At 32.1% G+C, this 17,765-nt stretch overlaps 2 protein-coding genes across 3 annotated transcripts; both read left to right on the forward strand.

Moving 5' to 3' along the window:
* The first annotated feature begins 1,894 nt into the window (after positions 1-1,894).
* Positions 1,895-3,554, forward strand: LOC102579334 (UDP-glucose 6-dehydrogenase 1-like). The gene has a single exon (XM_015312025.1). It carries the CDS (start codon positions 1,919-1,921, stop codon positions 3,359-3,361), a length of 1,443 nt encoding a protein of 480 aa, XP_015167511.1. The 5' UTR covers positions 1,895-1,918; the 3' UTR covers positions 3,362-3,554.
* A 3,235-nt stretch (positions 3,555-6,789) lies between these two features.
* On the forward strand, positions 6,790-10,248 carry LOC102579656 (uncharacterized). 2 transcript variants are annotated; one of them, XM_006354700.2, is made up of 3 exons: positions 6,790-7,012; positions 8,133-8,280; positions 8,497-10,248. In XM_006354700.2, exons 2-3 carry the CDS (start codon positions 8,139-8,141, stop codon positions 9,990-9,992), a joined length of 1,638 nt encoding a protein of 545 aa, XP_006354762.1. In that variant the 5' UTR covers positions 6,790-7,012; positions 8,133-8,138; the 3' UTR covers positions 9,993-10,248. The 2 variants fall into 2 exon arrangements, with proteins under 2 accessions (XP_006354762.1, XP_006354761.1); XM_006354699.2 differs by lacking the exon at positions 6,790-7,012 and having other exon boundaries at positions 7,525-8,280.
* The last annotated feature ends 7,517 nt before the right edge of the window (positions 10,249-17,765 follow it).

Below are 17,765 nucleotides of genomic sequence, written 5' to 3' on the forward strand. Positions count from 1 at the left end.
AATGGACTAATCTATGTATTTATATATATATAGTCAAATTCATCATTAATTAGTTATTTTAGAGAAGTTTGTCTTATACTAGTAGAAGCTTTTTATGCAAATCATTATTCAGTAAATTAGCTTCAATTGGAATATCTTATTAAATGTTGGAAGCAAATTTTTTACTTGTACAATTCCTTACCTTAAAGATTTTGGTAAGTAATTTTATTTTCTCTTCTATAAATTAACCTTCATTTTTCATTTCAACCCCACAAGAACAAAGGAGAAAGCAAAAATTAAAGTTGTTAAAAGAAGGCCATTTAATCAGGTACCAACATGTTAATCTCAGCTTTGTGTTCCTTTTATTTAAATCAAGTTCTCTAATAATGGCTTTGTTTCTTGATTTTTTTTTCTTAACTATATTTTATACATTGTCTTAGTTATAATTAACCTCTTTCTTTGATATTACTCAATGACCTGTTCAAATTATGGTCACATTCTTTCTGAAGCTTCAAGTTTTTTTTTCCTTCATTTTTTAACTGTACCAGTAAAAAAATAATCTTGATTTAGTTTTCACTTTCTGATTTTTCTTTGGTTAATTGAATTGATTTATCTATTAGAAAAAAACACGAAAAGGAATTGTTTTGACATCCTCTTAGATTTTTTTTTTTTAACCCTCACGCACCATTGGTGACTCGAATACACAATCCCTCCCTAGCCCTAAAATAGACTAATAATTGTTTTTTTGATAACAAATAATGAAAAGGGAAAAGGTCTAAATTTAACCTTAAAATCTTTGATGATCCAAATTATTTCGTGATGTTCAAGGGTAAATTTGGATTTTTTTGCATAGTTCAAGGGCGAAATCGATCATTTTCCTTTGTGAAAAAAGGCTCATATGTTAGTAAAGATTTCGCCTTTAGTAAATAAAAGTATATTTGGACCGATCTTGTAACAACATAGTTATATATAAAGGAGCACAAATTTGGATCATTTTGCAAAGTTTTGCGCAAATTTAAATCCTTTTCCTTTATGAAAATTATTATTGTTTATCCCTTTCTAGTTTTTCCTTGATATCATTGAAGTTTCAAAGAGAAAATGGTAATGCTTTAACTATTCACCCAAATTTTAAACCAGAAATGAGTTGAATTTCTTTCCCTTGTTTGTTACAGAAAGGTACCTCTTGAAAACGTGTTGAAGTGTTCCACACCAGACTTAAAAATCTGACTTTTGGCACTTTACTTAGTTTTTAGCTTAGATCATAGCCTCATTTTCATTATGTATATAGATGGAAGTCTTTGCACCATTACACAAGCTCTTTTGGCACCATTACTTGGTCTTTCTTTTACAAGAAGAGACATCATTGAGGTCATTTTTGTGTAAGTTGGGTAAAAAGTTCAAAGTCTTGTTCTCTTTTTCCACATTTTCTATTGTTCCCTGTTGTTGTGTTAAGTGTATTGATAATAAATTGGTGGTTTCATTTGGTTTGTTTTATTTTTCATTTGTTGTGAAATTCTTGTCTGTGACATATGCCTGGTTAACATTGTCTTTGTCAAGTGATGTTAAATATATTCCTTGTGTATGTATTTATATTTAAGTTGTAATTTTCTATGTGGATTAGAAAGGCAAGAAAATATCTAACTAAATTCTCTGTATCCTATGGAATATATTTAGTTCTTATTTTACTTGTGTAAGCAAAGAGATGTACCTCTAGACAAAAAATGATAAGAACTTTGCCTCAGTTCTAGACAAATTGAGGTTGAGTAGACTATACTTTAGGTTCATCTGCCTCTAGACATGACTCTCAGGAAATTTAAGTTCTTTTAAGATTTTGAGCAAATCGATTGCGGAGGCTTAAAGATCCCATTTCTTTGATTAGTCTTATTGTTATACGGGAATTTTAGTTCTTCCCTTGATCTGGTTTCATGTTGCAGAAAGAATGGTGAAGATTTGTTGCATTGGAGCTGGATATGTTGGTGGACCAACTATGGCTGTCATAGCCTTCAAGTGTCCTGCAATTGAAGTGGCTGTTGTTGATATATCTGTTGCTCGTATTGCTGCCTGGAACAGTGATCAGCTGCCAATTTATGAGCCAGGACTTGAAGATATAGTGACACAATGCCGAGGAAAGAATCTTTTCTTCAGCACTGAAGTTGAGAAACATGTCTCTGAAGCAGACATCATCTTTGTTTCTGTTAACACCCCAACGAAAACTCGAGGACTTGGAGCTGGGAAAGCAGCAGATCTTACATATTGGGAGAGTGCTGCAAGGATGATAGCTGATGTATCGAAGAATGATAAGATTGTTGTTGAGAAGTCGACTGTTCCAGTGAAAACAGCTGAGGCAATTGAGAAAATACTCACACATAACAGCAATGGAATCAAGTATCAAATTCTTTCGAATCCTGAATTTCTTGCTGAGGGAACTGCTATTCAGGACCTTTTTAATCCAGATCGTGTTCTAATTGGAGGACGCGAAACCCCTGGAGGACAAAAGGCAATCCAGACTCTGAAGGAAGTTTATGCTCATTGGGTGCCTGAAGACAGAATCATCTGCACCAATCTTTGGTCAGCTGAGCTCTCAAAGCTCGCTGCCAATGCCTTCTTGGCTCAGAGGATTTCATCAGTTAACGCGATGTCAGCTCTTTGTGAAGCAACTGGAGCTGATGTCACACAAGTGTCCCATGCTGTTGGTAAGGACATGAGGGTCGGATCAAAATTCCTCAATGCCAGTGTTGGTTTTGGTGGTTCTTGTTTCCAGAAGGATATTCTCAGCTTGGTTTACATCTGTGAGTGCAATGGTCTCAAAGAAGTTGCCAACTACTGGAAACAAGTGATTCAGGTGAATGACTACCAAAAGAATCGGTTTGTTAACCGAGTTGTCTCCTCTATGTTCAACACAGTTTCAGGCAAGAAGATTGCTATCCTTGGATTTGCTTTCAAGAAAGACACAGGTGACACTAGAGAGACACCGGCAATTGATGTGTGCAAAGGCCTATTGGGAGACAATGCTAACTTGAGCATATATGATCCGCAGGTCACTGAGGATCAAATTCGAAAGGATTTGTCAATGAGAAAGTTTGATTGGGATAATCCAATTCACCTCCAGCCAATGAGCCCCACTGTGATGAAGCAACTCAATGTAGTATGGGATGCTTATGCAGCCACAAAAGACGCCCACGGCCTCTGTCTTTTGACCGAGTGGGATGAGTTCAAGACTCTTGATTTCAAGAAGATTTATGATAACATGCAAAAGCCTGCATTTGTGTTTGATGGAAGGAACATTATTGATGAACAGAAGCTCAGAGAAATCGGGTTCATCGTTTACTCCATTGGGAAACCTTTAGATGGATGGCTCAAGGATATGCCTGCTGTGGCATAAGCAAGTTAATCTTCCCTTCCCTCTGGAATAAGCACTAAACATGAGAGCAAAATCTATTTATCTTTTTCCAATTCTTGTCTTTTCCATTCAAGCTTAGAACTGTTGTTTCCTGTTAGCATTGTTAAAAATGCTTCTCTTTATATCATGTTTTTTTTTGTGTGAACTTCAGCAGCCTATTTAATGGCATTATGATCAGTACTTTATGTTATAAATCAGGCATGTTTTGATCAGGTTGACCATTTTCTTATTGAAACTCCGATCCATCTATTATTTAAATGGAGAAACATGGTCGAGGACTAATATAGTTGATAGAAACTTATTTGAGCTGAGACATAGTAGTTACTGTTATACTACTCCATATGTGTTCAAACTCGAAATCTTTACTATTAAGAACTGCTGTAATAGTTTTTGTTACTTTGGAAGGAAAGCAAACAATTCCAAGTTTTATTTTTAGTTGCATCATGTCAATTATGACTTTTGAGGTGACACTATTATATGGTATCATAACGTAAATTAGCCAAACCAACCTCTAGTAAATTCTAGACTTTTTTTTTTCCTTTTAGATCTGTAGTACACTTTATAGTCCCTCTAGCTAATTCAGTTAGGCAAGTTTTTTTTTAAGTACATTGTTAGGCAAGTTTTGGCTAAATGCCTAACTATGTTCTTTCACACACACACAAAAAATAGACTCAACTTTATTGTTGCACTTCCACTATTTCCAAACTTGTGTCACATCTCAGGCTTAGACATAGCTTTTAAACATGCAATAAACAAAGGCCAATTGCTGCTGGTTTTGCATAGACTTTATTAAGTACTTTCCAATTAGTGCACTTTCAACAATTTACATTACATATTAATTGTTTCACACTTAGAAAGTAACTATTATTGTTGTGCCACAAGTCAAACATTTAACAAATACTCCCTCCATCCCTTTTTATATGTCACATTTTACTTTGCACTTGCATTAAGAAATAATATAACTTTACCATTCTAACCTTATTTAATGTTTTCTTAAGTCAACTTTATAATAAATGATGAATACATTTTCAAGATTAATTAATACTCTATCGAGGTTATAATAGGCAAAATATGGTAATTTATGCATAAATTTTATAAAATGACAAGTATTGTGGTCCAGCTATTTATAGAAAGAGATGACATATAAAAAGAGACGGAGGGAATACAACATTTACATCAAAGACATCAGAAATTATTGAGTCTAGCTCAAACCTTTGGACCTGAAAGTTCACAAATATTGGACTTAGATTTGGGTAGGGGCCGCGCGAACGCAGGCCCCCTCTGCCACAAATTATGACGTAGGCTCAACCACTTGGGACGACCGTAGGCGAGCACCCCTCCTAAGTGCAATGAGGTCACCAGCCTAGGCCATGGATCTTCAAGATCACCCATTGACTCCGTCCAGGTAAGTATGATTATCTGTTAGCCCAGCCCTTATTCTATATCACTGCATTTGCTCACTTCTCCTCTCTGCTTGTGATGTGGGAAGAACTATGAAAGAATGAGTATTAATTACTATACTAAAGATTTTATCCTTAGATGCAAGCATGAGCAAAGTTTATTTTGGAAAAGAAAACTCAAGTTTTAAACGTTAAAAAAATCATGTTTGAGAAATCTAACCACGCAGGAACATACATAAAATTTAGGTTCAATATATAAATATTTTTTGTTAAATGCTAATGCTGCTCAAACTATATGTATTGACTTCAATACTCGTATTGTTTTATTATTTTATTTTACTATTAATGTCGCTCTAGATAGTGAGTAATGAATCATAGGAGCTGTCATGTCTTAAGTACATTGACTTTATTCCCCCCAAAAGAGAAAATTAGATAAATTGACTTCACGAAAATCAATTCAAATTTATGTTGGAATGATCGACTAAATGAACGATACATATGATTAGGAGATTGATGGAATATTATAGGCTAGAGGAAGAGGGACTTATATGTGTTGTTCATTGACATAGAAAAAGCTTACGACAAAGTCTATAGGAGGGGTGTTATAGAGATGTTTGGAGGTTATAGGTATACATGTGACGTAAATTAGAATAATTAAGGAGATGTATATATGACGGAGTCAATACCCAATGAGGACAGTAGGAAGAAACTCTAAGCACTTTCAAGTGGAGATGAGATTAATGCACCAAGGGTCGATGCTTAGCCCATTTCTAATTACATTACTAGTGGATGAATTGATACAACATATCCAATGGGAGATGTCATGATGTATGCTATTTGCAGACGACATAGCTTTAATTGACGAGACACGTGGCAGAGTTGATAATAGCTAGGTTAGAGGTTTGGAGACAAATCTTAAAGTCTAAAGGGTTTAAGCTGAATAGAACTAAGACAGAGTACCTGGAGTGCAAGTTCAATGATATGACTCGTGTGATAGATGTGGAAGTAAGGATTGATACATATACAACCCCGAAGAGAGATCAAGTATTTAGATTCATAATCTAAGGAAGTTGAGAGGTGGACCATGATGTTACACATCGTATTGTGATATAGATGAAATGAAAATCGCATTTGGTATCTTATGCGACAAAAATGTGTCACCAAACCTTAAAGATAAGTTTTATAAAGTGATGGTCATACTAGCTACGTTGTATGGACGGACTATTGGTCAGTCAAAAACTTCACATATTCAAAATATGAGAGTAGCAAAATGATGATGTTGAGATGAATGTACGAACATACCAAAAAAGGATAGGATAAATAACTAAGCTATTCAAGACTTATTATATGATATGAAATAATAAGTTACCCGCTTTGTCTTAATTTATGTGACATACTTTCATTTTTAATTCGTATAAAGAAGAATGCAATTTTCTATAATTAGAAATAACTCAACTTCAAAATTCTCATTTAATGTCATATCCTATAATTAGAAATAACTTAAATTAAAATTCTCATTTCAATGTCACATTTTTATAATTAGAAATAACTTAATTTTAAAATTCTCATTTAATATCATATCTTTATAATTAAAAATAACTTTATTCTAAAATTTTCATTTCACCTTTTGATGAAATAATATATAGCCATATAAATATCTAAGATTTATTTTATACCATAAATTTTAATTTTTTTCTTAAATTTTATGCCTAATCAAATAATACCACATACGTTCAAATAAAACAAATACTATCAATTATTTTTACTAAAATCATCAACAAATGCTTATATAGAAATTTATTATTATAGGTAATATAATTATTTTAAAAAATATGATAAAACTATTTAGCACATGGCACGTGTCCCATCACTTCTTTCCAACTCTTTTAGCCCACAGATTGAGCACATAGATAAATAGTTTAAAGTGGGGCAGCCATTATTTTCCAATACCAGGGGTATTTGTCGTAATTACCTGTGATTACGGAGCCCTTTTTGACCACACGCGTTACTATTTCGGGCACATCAATAACCGAATCCCCTTTGACCCATCTTTACCCTCTATTTTTTCGTCATCAATTTTTTCCCCAATTCCAATTTCTCATCTTCTTCCCCTTCAATCGACCTTGATTTTTCTTCTTGAAGATCAAATCAACCTCCGATCCTTCTAATTCGTTTCATTCTCTATCGATTGATACCTCTTTTGGATCTATCCGTCTGGAAATCGAATTCCGAGGTTAGGGTTTCTAGATCTATCGTTTTTTCATCAGATCTGTTCGATCTACCTTCATTTCATGAAATTAATTCAGTTTCTAGCTTGATTTTGTTATCATCTCTTGATTTCTTGAGAAATAAAAAGGATCGATTGTGTTTTTTTTTTCGTTTGTGATTTTGAGGATTTTTTTGTTTAAACAGTCTTTCTTCGTGCTCGATCTGCGATTCGTTGCATCATATCTGGTCGATTTGATTTTTAAAATTTTTTTTTACATCGATTTCAAATTTGGGGATCTAGGGTTAGTTTTTTTTTATTCATAAAATTGTAATTAATTCATTTTAGGTCACGATTTCCAGAACAAAACAAAAAAAATACATTCGATTTCCTGAATTCGACTGTCGATTGATTGTAATTAGCTCAAAACCAAAGATCCCACTCTGTTTTTTTTTTTAAAATTTGTTTATTTTGCACATGTAAATAAACAATTTTTTTTAATATTTAGATTTTTATTATTAAACTTTCTGAGCCACTCCATTTTCACTGTACACGTGCCACGTGTCACAAATTAGAAACTTATTATACAAATGATGATGATGATTACTATGTCCTTTAGACATTTACCTCTCGAGTGGCAACCTTTTCAACTACTGTATTACTTAGATTCTTTGCTTGAAACATAGTGGACTGTTTATCTACCTGAAAGTCCAACTGTGCTCGACAATTTGTAGTCTTGTCTATATTTGCTCTTTATTATCATATGGGTGTTCTATGTTGCTACTTCCTTCAACATTCTCTCTGATTTTTCTCTTGTTCTTTATTACTATGCTATTGATAGTTTAATTCCTGTCGTTATGCAGTATTTTGTTAGTGTCAATTCCTTTTTTGTGGGGGGGAGTTATTATCTTTAACTAGAAATTCTCAATGTTTTGATTAGCTATGACTAAAAAGATTTCATTTTTGTGTTCAATGCTGGATGTTGTGTCCACATCTTTCATGTATTTTTTGTTTGAAGAATGCTCTGGATATCTTGTGCGTCTTATGGAATTGGCTGCATCAATGTTTTTGAGTGTGTGGAACTGAATTCTCCTCCATTTTCCCTTTTCTGAATCTGCTTAACACCTTCTTCAACTTCCTTTTGCAGTTAAATATGGTGCAAAAAAGGCCATACAGTGAAGAAAAGTTGTATGAGGTTTCATCTAAGCAGCCGAGACATGTAGAACCGAGTAGTCAGCTAGTTTCCTTTTTGCAGTTTCCGTGTGAATCAGTGGCTCCTAACTCTTACACTTCAGGTTAGGAAGAGATTATTCTATCAAATTCCTGAAATGATTTACGTTGTTATAACTGCTTTGTGAGTAATGGTTTGAATGCTTTTATTTACACAACTTTTGATACTCTTGGCAAGCATCTTGTCATTAGGAGGTTGCTCTTTTAGGAGCACGTTTGGATGTGAATTAATTTGTGGATTTCTTTATCCTTGGATGATCTAAATTTATGGTCTTTGGTAGGTGGAGATAAGGAGAAATTTTCAGAAGTCAAAGCTTTCAGTGAGAAGAGACCTGATAGTTGCGATGTGGCTGCAGTTCCTGTTTCTTCCGAGAAAGCAATTGAGACGAGCATTCATGGCTCTGCTTCAAACTCTTCTTGGACCTCTGGTAGCACCAGCAAAGAAGACATCAGGTCCGAGGTGCCTTTTCATGTATTGACGGCTTCTAAATATTACAATACTGATCCTTCATTCAGAGTTGTTATTCATCCAATGGAGGTCTATTCCCCTCTTTTGAACAATCCTCCTCGGAAATCGGTTCCCATTGGACCAGATTTCCAAGCCGAATTACCAGAATGGGGTGCATATGATTGTAAAAATATATCCATGAAGGAGAGCACTCAAGAAAGCCCAAATCTTCCATCTCAAGCTCTAGAATCAGGTTTTGTGGATCATCATGATGAAGAAAATAAACTTGCTGGGACATGTATCATTCCAATGCCTAAATTGGAATTACCTGCAGACCACGAGGAGAATGTTGGAGCAGGAAAAATTGGGTGTTCCTGTGAAGATGCTGGTTCCTTTGGATGTGTTCGGCTGCACATCATGGAAGCAAGGGAGAAACTTAAGGCGGCCTTGGGTGAGGAAACATTTGTTAGGTTGGGTGTTTATGATATGGGAGAGATAGTGGCAGCGAAATGGAGTGATGAGGAAGAGGAATTATTTCATGAAGTTGTATTTTCCAATCCTGCAGCACTAGGCAAGAATTTCTGGGAGCACCTTGCTGTTGAATTTCCTTCACGGAGCAAGAGAGATCTCGTTAGCTATTACTTCAATGTCTTTATTTTGCGGAAGCGTGCCAAGCAGAATAGGTTTGACCCATCAAATATAGACAGTGATAACGATGAATGGCAGGAGATCGATGACGATGTTGTTGCTACGGGAGCTCAAATGACAGATGAAGATGAGGATTCTATGGTTGAATCACCAATATATCAAAATTATCCTGGTCACAATGAGATATATGTGACTGAAAAACAAGCATATGATGAAGAAGCTGGTGTTGCAACCTTTGAAGATTATCGGACGATAAACTTTTGCAGGAGGAAGGTCTTGAGTGATGCGTCAAAAGCATGTCCCGATGAATTGATTGATAATAACAGTAGTTGTGGACACAATATTCAGCCTCTAGACAGACATCATTCAAATGAAGTGGGTAACCCTGATGTCGAAGATAACTCTTGTACCACTGATGCAGCTGGGGCTTCTTCAGAAACACCACAGGTAAAAACTGATGATTGTAAACACTGGGCAAGTCATTTTGCTGGTGTTGGCATTGGCAGTGTGCATGATTTTGTGATGGAGCCATCTAATGGTAAAGAGTGGGACACGGGGTACTTAAGCTGTGCTAAGAATGAAGTTGATTTGTTACCAACCTGCTCTATGATTGAGGAAGTGTTTGGAGACGAAGCCTGGAGTTCCAAGAACAGAGATGGTCACAGTTTAAGCAGGCATTGACCTGAATTTTTGCCGTTCGATCATCCTTGTAATGCTTCTTGCAGAAGTAAGAGTCCATTTTTACTTGTATATTATTAGTGGTGAAAGGAGAGAGCATGATAGAAATGAAAATTGAGATTTTCGACCTTGCTCTTGGTTGTTAGTAGGAAGCTGTTTTGAGGTAGGCGCTTAGGATTGATTTATATGTAAAGTTAATTTTATGGCCGAGTTGAGCCTGTTTCGAGAAATGGAAAAAGAATTAAAGAAATCTTCATAATTGTGTTAATGTGCCAAATGTTCATTGTTCTTTTGTATAATCATGGACAATCACACCTCTCTTTTTAATCACACATAAATGTGAACCAATTACTTAATTTGGTTCACATTTAGGGAAACAGAATTTGTGACTAATTGATACAGAAGTTCGATTAAATTCGAATTAACTCAGCAAGTCATCTCGTGAGGTCTGAAGTGATTGAAGAGGAATAGTGATCCAATATAGACAAGAACAGAGAGTTAACAAGCTACCCAATAACTAGGAAGATACTAACCAATATTTTGGTATTATATCTGCGTACCTTTTATTTATTTAGTATAGACAGGCAGACATCTAAATCAAGATGGTTTGTAAAAGATTCAAGGTCGAACCTATCCTCACATTCAATTTTGTGCACCTACGAAGGTTGTGGTGGGGTGATAAGTATATTTTCATTCTTAACCAAAAGGTCTTGGATTTAAGTCCCCTTGGTACAGAGTCACCTTTGTCAGTGAGTACTTTACCTTCACGTAGAACTTTTTGATGCGAATTCGGATTTACTCAGGCTCCGGACCAGGGGCGGATCTATGAAGGGCTGTGGGGGTGCCACGTCACCCCCGAACTTCGATGGAAACTCTATATATACATAGGTGTATAATAATATTTATATAAATATAAAGCATGCCACCTAGAGAACAAAATTGGCTTGTGGTGCCACGGTAGGAGGGCAACTTTAGAAGGCTGATGTTGCGGGTTCGAATCCCATTTGTACCTATTTTTTTGAGAAATTTGCTGCATACGTTTTTTAAGAAAAAAAAAAGGCTCCAAGCACGCTCTTTTAAGGAAAAATAGCTGACACATTTTTTATTTTTTTATAATTGTTAATCGATAAGTTTATTTGGCACCCACGGACTCTAAACCCTAGATCCGCCACTGCTCCGGACCGGACACCGGGTGCGGTAAAACAAAAAAATAATAATTCAATTCTGTGAAGATGACTATTTAAGGATCGGTACTTTGAATACACACTTGACATGTAATGAACGTCCTTAAATTCTGTAAATCATTTTCTCAATCATATACGAGCTAGTATAAGTTATGTTTATGTTCTTTTCCGTTGAACGGACGTATAACAATGAAAACTCTTCATATACCATATAGTTGTAAGTTAAATTGTGCTATCAATATATATATAATTTAAACCCATAAGATCAAATCTATTGTCTCCTTCATGAGGAAGAAATGCTGTTAATATATTTACATCAAGAGCTGCAATATGGGCTACGTACAATAATATATAGTTGGAGAGCGGATGGTATTTTCAAGAAAATATATTTATTAGAGATTATAATAATATAAGATTGTGTAGTGTTTTAACAAAAAAATTATTACTATTTAATATTGCTATTAATGTTTAAGTGTTGGTTAAAATAATGACATGGGGATAAAATTTGAGATAATCGTATAGGAAAGTGACTTCCATGATCCATCCAAGAGCAAGGTAATTCATTTTTTCTTTTCTTTTTTTATTTAGTGAAAAATATTCTCCCCATTTTTTTTTGACAGACAAACACTTAAAAAATATTTTTCCTTATATAAAATATACCTAAAATAGGAAAAGAGTAAAATACACTTAAAAGAGTCATTTGGTAGTGTGTATTAAGTGAAATAATACATGTATTGATAGAGTCGAGTGTAATAGAAGAATAATGCATGTATATATATTATGCTAACTTTGGATATTAATAGTATCTTGGTTTGGTACACTTTTTCATGTATGTCTAAAGCTTGTATTAGTTATACACTCTATTGTGTATTAAGGTGGGTATATTATTAATATCATGAATTTCTAGGTATTAATAATGTAATGTTTTTAATGCATGCATTAACATAATTATAGACTCAATTGTTCTCAACTTTTTATTACAATCATAACTGTGGAGGATATCTTTATAATTAATTTTTTAAAGCAATATATGTTATTTTTAATATATCAAACCAAATAATGCATAAAAATAGTTTATGTATAATTAATATAAGCATAACTAATATATGTTTCTCATGAGATTCTTTTTGCTTTATCTGCATAGTGTTATACATAATCATGAAACCTCTGGCTGGAGTCAAGAGTATGGGTGTCAAAAGTGACCCAACTATAGGTATTCTGGGTTAGTCTCGTGATAATCTGTATTGACTTCAATCTCAACCTATTAAAGCTTTAACCCATTTAAAGTGAATTCTTAATCGAGCTCAATTTAATTTTCAACTTCAAACCGACTCTTTATTTGTATTGATGTAATGTATGTTCATATATTGAAGGTATGAATTGCTATCTATATTATATCTTTTAGGATTTATCTATCCATTTGTAACTTATTTTTTAACATTTTCTTGAGTTGAAATTTAAATTGAAGTTATAAAACTTAAATAACAATATATTGAAATTATTGAGGCTAAGCGAGTCAAATTGGGCTAGTCAGGACCCAATCCAATATTTAGCCCATTTGAAATTAAATTGTGGTCAGAATTTTAAGGATTGAACTCAGGATAATTTGTATTGGCTTCAATCTCATGTCTAAACCCATTAAAGTTTTAATCCATTTTAAGAGAATCCTCAATCGAGCCCAATTTGATCTCCAATTTCAACCTAACTCTTTATTTGCATTGATGTAATGTATGTTCCTATATTTAAGGTATCAGTTGCTATCTATTTTATATCTTTTAAGATTTATCTATCCATTTATAATTTATTTTTTAAAATTTTCTTAAGTTGAAATTTAAATTGTGGTTTCAAAAGTTAAATAACAATATATTGAAATTATTGAGGTTAACCGAGTAAAACTGGGCAAGTTAGGATCCAATCCAATTTTTATCCCATTTGAACCCAATATAAACTTGGGCGGGTCAAAACCGAACCCAATTTCTATATCAATCCATTTTAATATCTCTAATATAACCCAACCCGCCCATTTGACGCTCCTAGCCAAGAGTATCAGTGCCCGGAGACCTTGCGATTGCTCAATTGAGTTTCTTTAAGAATGTATTTTAATTTTTTAGTAGTAAAGTATATAATCATTTCTTTGTTTTTTTAGGTCAAATTTACGTGAGTGGGCAAAAATTGTCTCCTTAGTATCGACGACCAAGGCAAATGTGGTATGCGTTACTCCCTCCGTCCACTTTTATTTGTCATATTGCGTTTTTTGAAAGTCAATTTGACTAATTTTCAAGATTAAATTAGATTACATTAATTCGATATTTTAAACAAAGATTTAGGTATTCAAAAACTATATGAAAAGTACTATAAATTGCAATTTTTTGTATAGCAATATGATGAAAAAATACATCATAAAATGTTAGTCAATTTTTTTTATGGTTTAACTCTAAAAAAGGAAACTATGACAATTAAAAATGGACGGAGGTAGTATTATTACTTTAATGAATTTTATTTTGATTTATATATATATATATAAACACACTATAAGTTTGATGAGTATGAGAAGAGTGAAGTTGAGGTGAGATTAGATGAGATTGAAGTACTAAAATACAAAAGATTTAAATATCTAATCAGGCTTGTTATATTGATTAACCGCATTTGAGTTGAATATTCTATTTAGCTACTTTCACAAAATAATACTAAAATTGCATACACTCTATCTTCTATACATTGAATGAGATCATAAATATTTTTAAAGATATTTTTTACAAGAGAACTTTATACAAAATTTTAAAAATATATTCAAAGTGATCTATTTTTTTTGGTTTGATTTGATTTTTCTTTGCTCAATTAAATTAAATATTTTAAACTTTTAATCAATTTGATTTGATTTTTCATATTAAAATTATATTGTAATAATATATTTGGTTATAATTACTTTAACATCATAAGACTTTATTTAATGAAATTATTATCTAATGAAATTATTATATGTATTGATTTTATATAAAATAAATAAATATAAAAAACAAATAATAAATCAAGTGATTAAACTTTGTTTTATTATAATAATAATAATAATATAATTATGTGGATGTAATTAATATTTTATTATACACCCTATATTTTTGAAAAAAAAACTTACAATATCGAAGCAATTACATCATCCTACGCTATTTTGAAGGGGGAGATGATCTCACTTTCGAAACAACAGTTGATAGACAATATTTTCATACATTCTGAACAACCTGAAGAGTTCAAATTTCTAAAATGTAGAGAGTCTTTCGATTACCATTATGATCAAGCATTTGAGTATGCAAAGGATCATGAAACTATCTCTAAAACAAAAATGTATCCATATAAGGGGATAAGAACCACATAAATGCCTCAATCCAGTGAAGCCAAAAAGGATGCGTGCAAATGTCCATCAACATTGGATCGATCCATCAAAAGAAGTGGTTAGTTTAATTGTTTAATTTGTTTTAACTTATTTTATAGTATATATATTCTTCTTACTTTATTCAACAATTTTTTTTCTCTTTGCAGAAGTTTAATAAGATAAAGGGTTTTAACGTTGTGTGGAAAAAAAGAGAATGCCTTAGGAATAGATCAAATGAAAAAAATAGAAGAAGCCATTGAGCGACAACCATTGACCCGCACAATTTCGTACGCCTAGAGTTTTTCTAAATATCGCGGGAAGATAATAATTGATTATAACTAAGTCATGTTTATTTTATTAAATGTGTTTTCTCATACTATATCAAGTTATTTATTTTATCAGAAAGTGTATAATGGCCTTATAGAGAAAGAGCTTGAGACAAGAGCATACATTTTTTTTCTATGGTCTTAAACTAAAGATACATACATCTATATATAATATCAAAATATTTTTTAATCTTGTGATCTTAAACATATCATGTGGAAGTTAAATGTAAAAAATTGACAAAAAAGAAAGAAACATTATTTAGAGTTTCGAAACAAACTAAAAGAAAGACAAACAAATTAAAAGATCTAATAGAATTATTTTGTTAAAAAATACTTATAATAATTTTATTACAACTATAAAAAATTGAGCCCTTCAAATTTGGGGCCTAAGAAGATGAAGCATGCCTCATTTTTAAAGAGAATGAGTCATCATTGAGAATGTAATATTTGGTTATAATAGAGTCAACTTTAAGTTATTAATTGTATTTTCTCATGTTATATCATGTTGTATATTTTATCAAAAAGTGTATATGAGAAGCCTTATGGCAAAAGAGGTTGAGGCAAGAGAAGAGGAGATTAAAACAAAAGTTTAACCAAAGTTGCACGCCACTCTATAGCTCATCTCTATAACTTATCTCATTATAGAGTAAATTCTGAAGTTGTAATTAAATTTGGAAGTTGTGATTTATTTGGGAAACAAATGTCGTTAACATTGTGTATGCCAAATATTATATGTCAACATATTGAGTATGAGGTACGAAATAGAACGACACATATAATTATTGGTATATATAATTGACAGGATAGGTGAAATTAAAGTTATTTGTTTTTTTCTTATGCGGATTTTATGACTTCCATGATTCATACAAAAGTGAAATTAAAGAGGTAGATGATAAACCATTTTTTTTTATTTGGTGAAAAATATTCTCCCCATTTTTTAAAATTCTTTTTCACAACTGAACACTTGAAAGTAGAATTATCAATATGAGCTGATTCACCCAATTCGGGCTAATCCATACAAGCTTTGAAGTTTGAAGGGGTCAGGCCGGTCTAACCCATTTTTTGTGGATCTGGAAATGGTCATCCCAGCCTACAAGTACGCGGGCTACGGGTTGTGTTGGGGCAACCCAATTTTTTAAATCAATTTATAATAAAAAATATTATCACAAATATTGACAAGACGATATTGTATGTTGTTTACTGTTACTACTTGGCAATCAAATCCACAAATAAAATTATAGATTTTTTTTTAATTCTATGTAAAACATATTTTATAAACATAATATGTATTTAAATTTTGATATTTATGACATTAAATAGATTTTGAGTTTGGAGTCTTGTTATTTTTAATACTTTATTTTATTTTTATTGAGTCCACGGGCCGGCCCTACTGATATTTCTCTAGCCCCACAAATCAGCATACATATTCAGGTCGGGCTATTCTTATTTAATCAAATCATTGACTATAATCAAATTCCTCGAAACCCTATACCACTTTTTTACCGTTGATTTTGAGCAAGAAAATCAAATATTCGATTATTTTCAACAATGTAAATACATGTATACATGTATTCTTCTATATCACTACAAGAAAAAGACTTAATAGAGACAACATTTAGCGACGATCCATTAATCTGGTTCTAAAAATATATTTATAAGAATGAGATTATTTTTTGGTCCCTAAAGCAAATTTTATTTTTAAATATTATTCTAATATAAAAAGAAAATAAATATTTGGTCTTTAATTCTTAATATTTTTGCTGGATGAAGCGCCAAGTGAAATAAAAAAGTAAAAATGGGCGCCAAAAATTCTATTGGTTACACTTGTTTGACACTATAACACCAGTCTATTCCTAGTGTTCCATTACACTGCCCCACTAAGTTAGCTACAGATACAGTTGTAGGTTTATAAATAGTACCAATCTATTTTATTGTTCCACTCCACTGAGTTAATTACAGATACATCTGAAGGTGTGTGTATTTTTACTATATAAGAAGAGTGAATAAAATTCACTCTTCTTTCGACACGTGGCATCATGGCCCACCTACTTTTATTTTATTTAAATCATATATCATATATATTACTATATATAATAATATATAAATATATATATATTACTATATAAGAAGAGTGAATAAAATTCACTCTTCTTTCGACACGTGGCATCATGGCCCACCTACTTTTATTTTATTTAAATCATATATCATATATATTACTATATATAATAATATATAAATATATATATATTACTATATAAGAAGAGTGAATAAAATTCACTCTTCTTTCGACACGTGGCATCATGGCCCACCTACTTTTATTTTATTTAAATCATATATCATATATATTACTATATATAATAATATATAAATATATATATATTACTATATAAGAAGAGTGAATAAAATTCACTCTTCTTTCGACACGTGGCATCATGGCCCACCTACTTTTATTTTATTTAAATCATATATCATATATATTACTATATATAATAATATATAAATATATATATATTACTATATAAGAAGAGTGAATAAAATTCACTCTTCTTTCGACACGTGGCACCATGGCCCACCTACTTTTATATTTGGTTTTTGAAGATGGCCCACCTATCACAAATATGGCCCACCTACTTTTATACACTCCTCTTTCATTATATTTTAATTTTTTCCTTTTTAAATAGTACTAAAAAATAAATTTAAAATATTACAAATTCAATTAACTCTCAAAATTTAACGCAAATTGTATAATTAAGACGAAGGGAATAACATATATTATTTGAAAAATTACATTAAGAATACCATAAACCACAATAGTTAACAACTTACAATATTTGAAAAACATATTAACTCTCAAAATTTCACATGTGTCACATAAATTGGGACAAATGGAGTAACATAT

Source organism: Solanum tuberosum, unplaced genomic scaffold, assembly GCF_000226075.1.
Source record: "Solanum tuberosum cultivar DM 1-3 516 R44 unplaced genomic scaffold, SolTub_3.0 scf00180, whole genome shotgun sequence".
Classification (NCBI taxonomy): Eukaryota; Viridiplantae; Streptophyta; class Magnoliopsida; order Solanales; family Solanaceae; genus Solanum; species Solanum tuberosum.

Coding starts and splice junctions, on each gene's coding strand:
- LOC102579656 (XM_006354700.2), top strand. CDS start 8,139: ATGGTGCAAAAAAGGCCATACAGTGAAGAAAAGTTGTATGAGGTTTCA. Junction 8,281..8,496: donor TCCTAACTCTTACACTTCAG/GTTAGGAAGAGA, acceptor GGTCTTTGGTAG/GTGGAGATAAGGAGAAATTT.
- LOC102579334 (XM_015312025.1), top strand. CDS start 1,919: ATGGTGAAGATTTGTTGCATTGGAGCTGGATATGTTGGTGGACCAACT.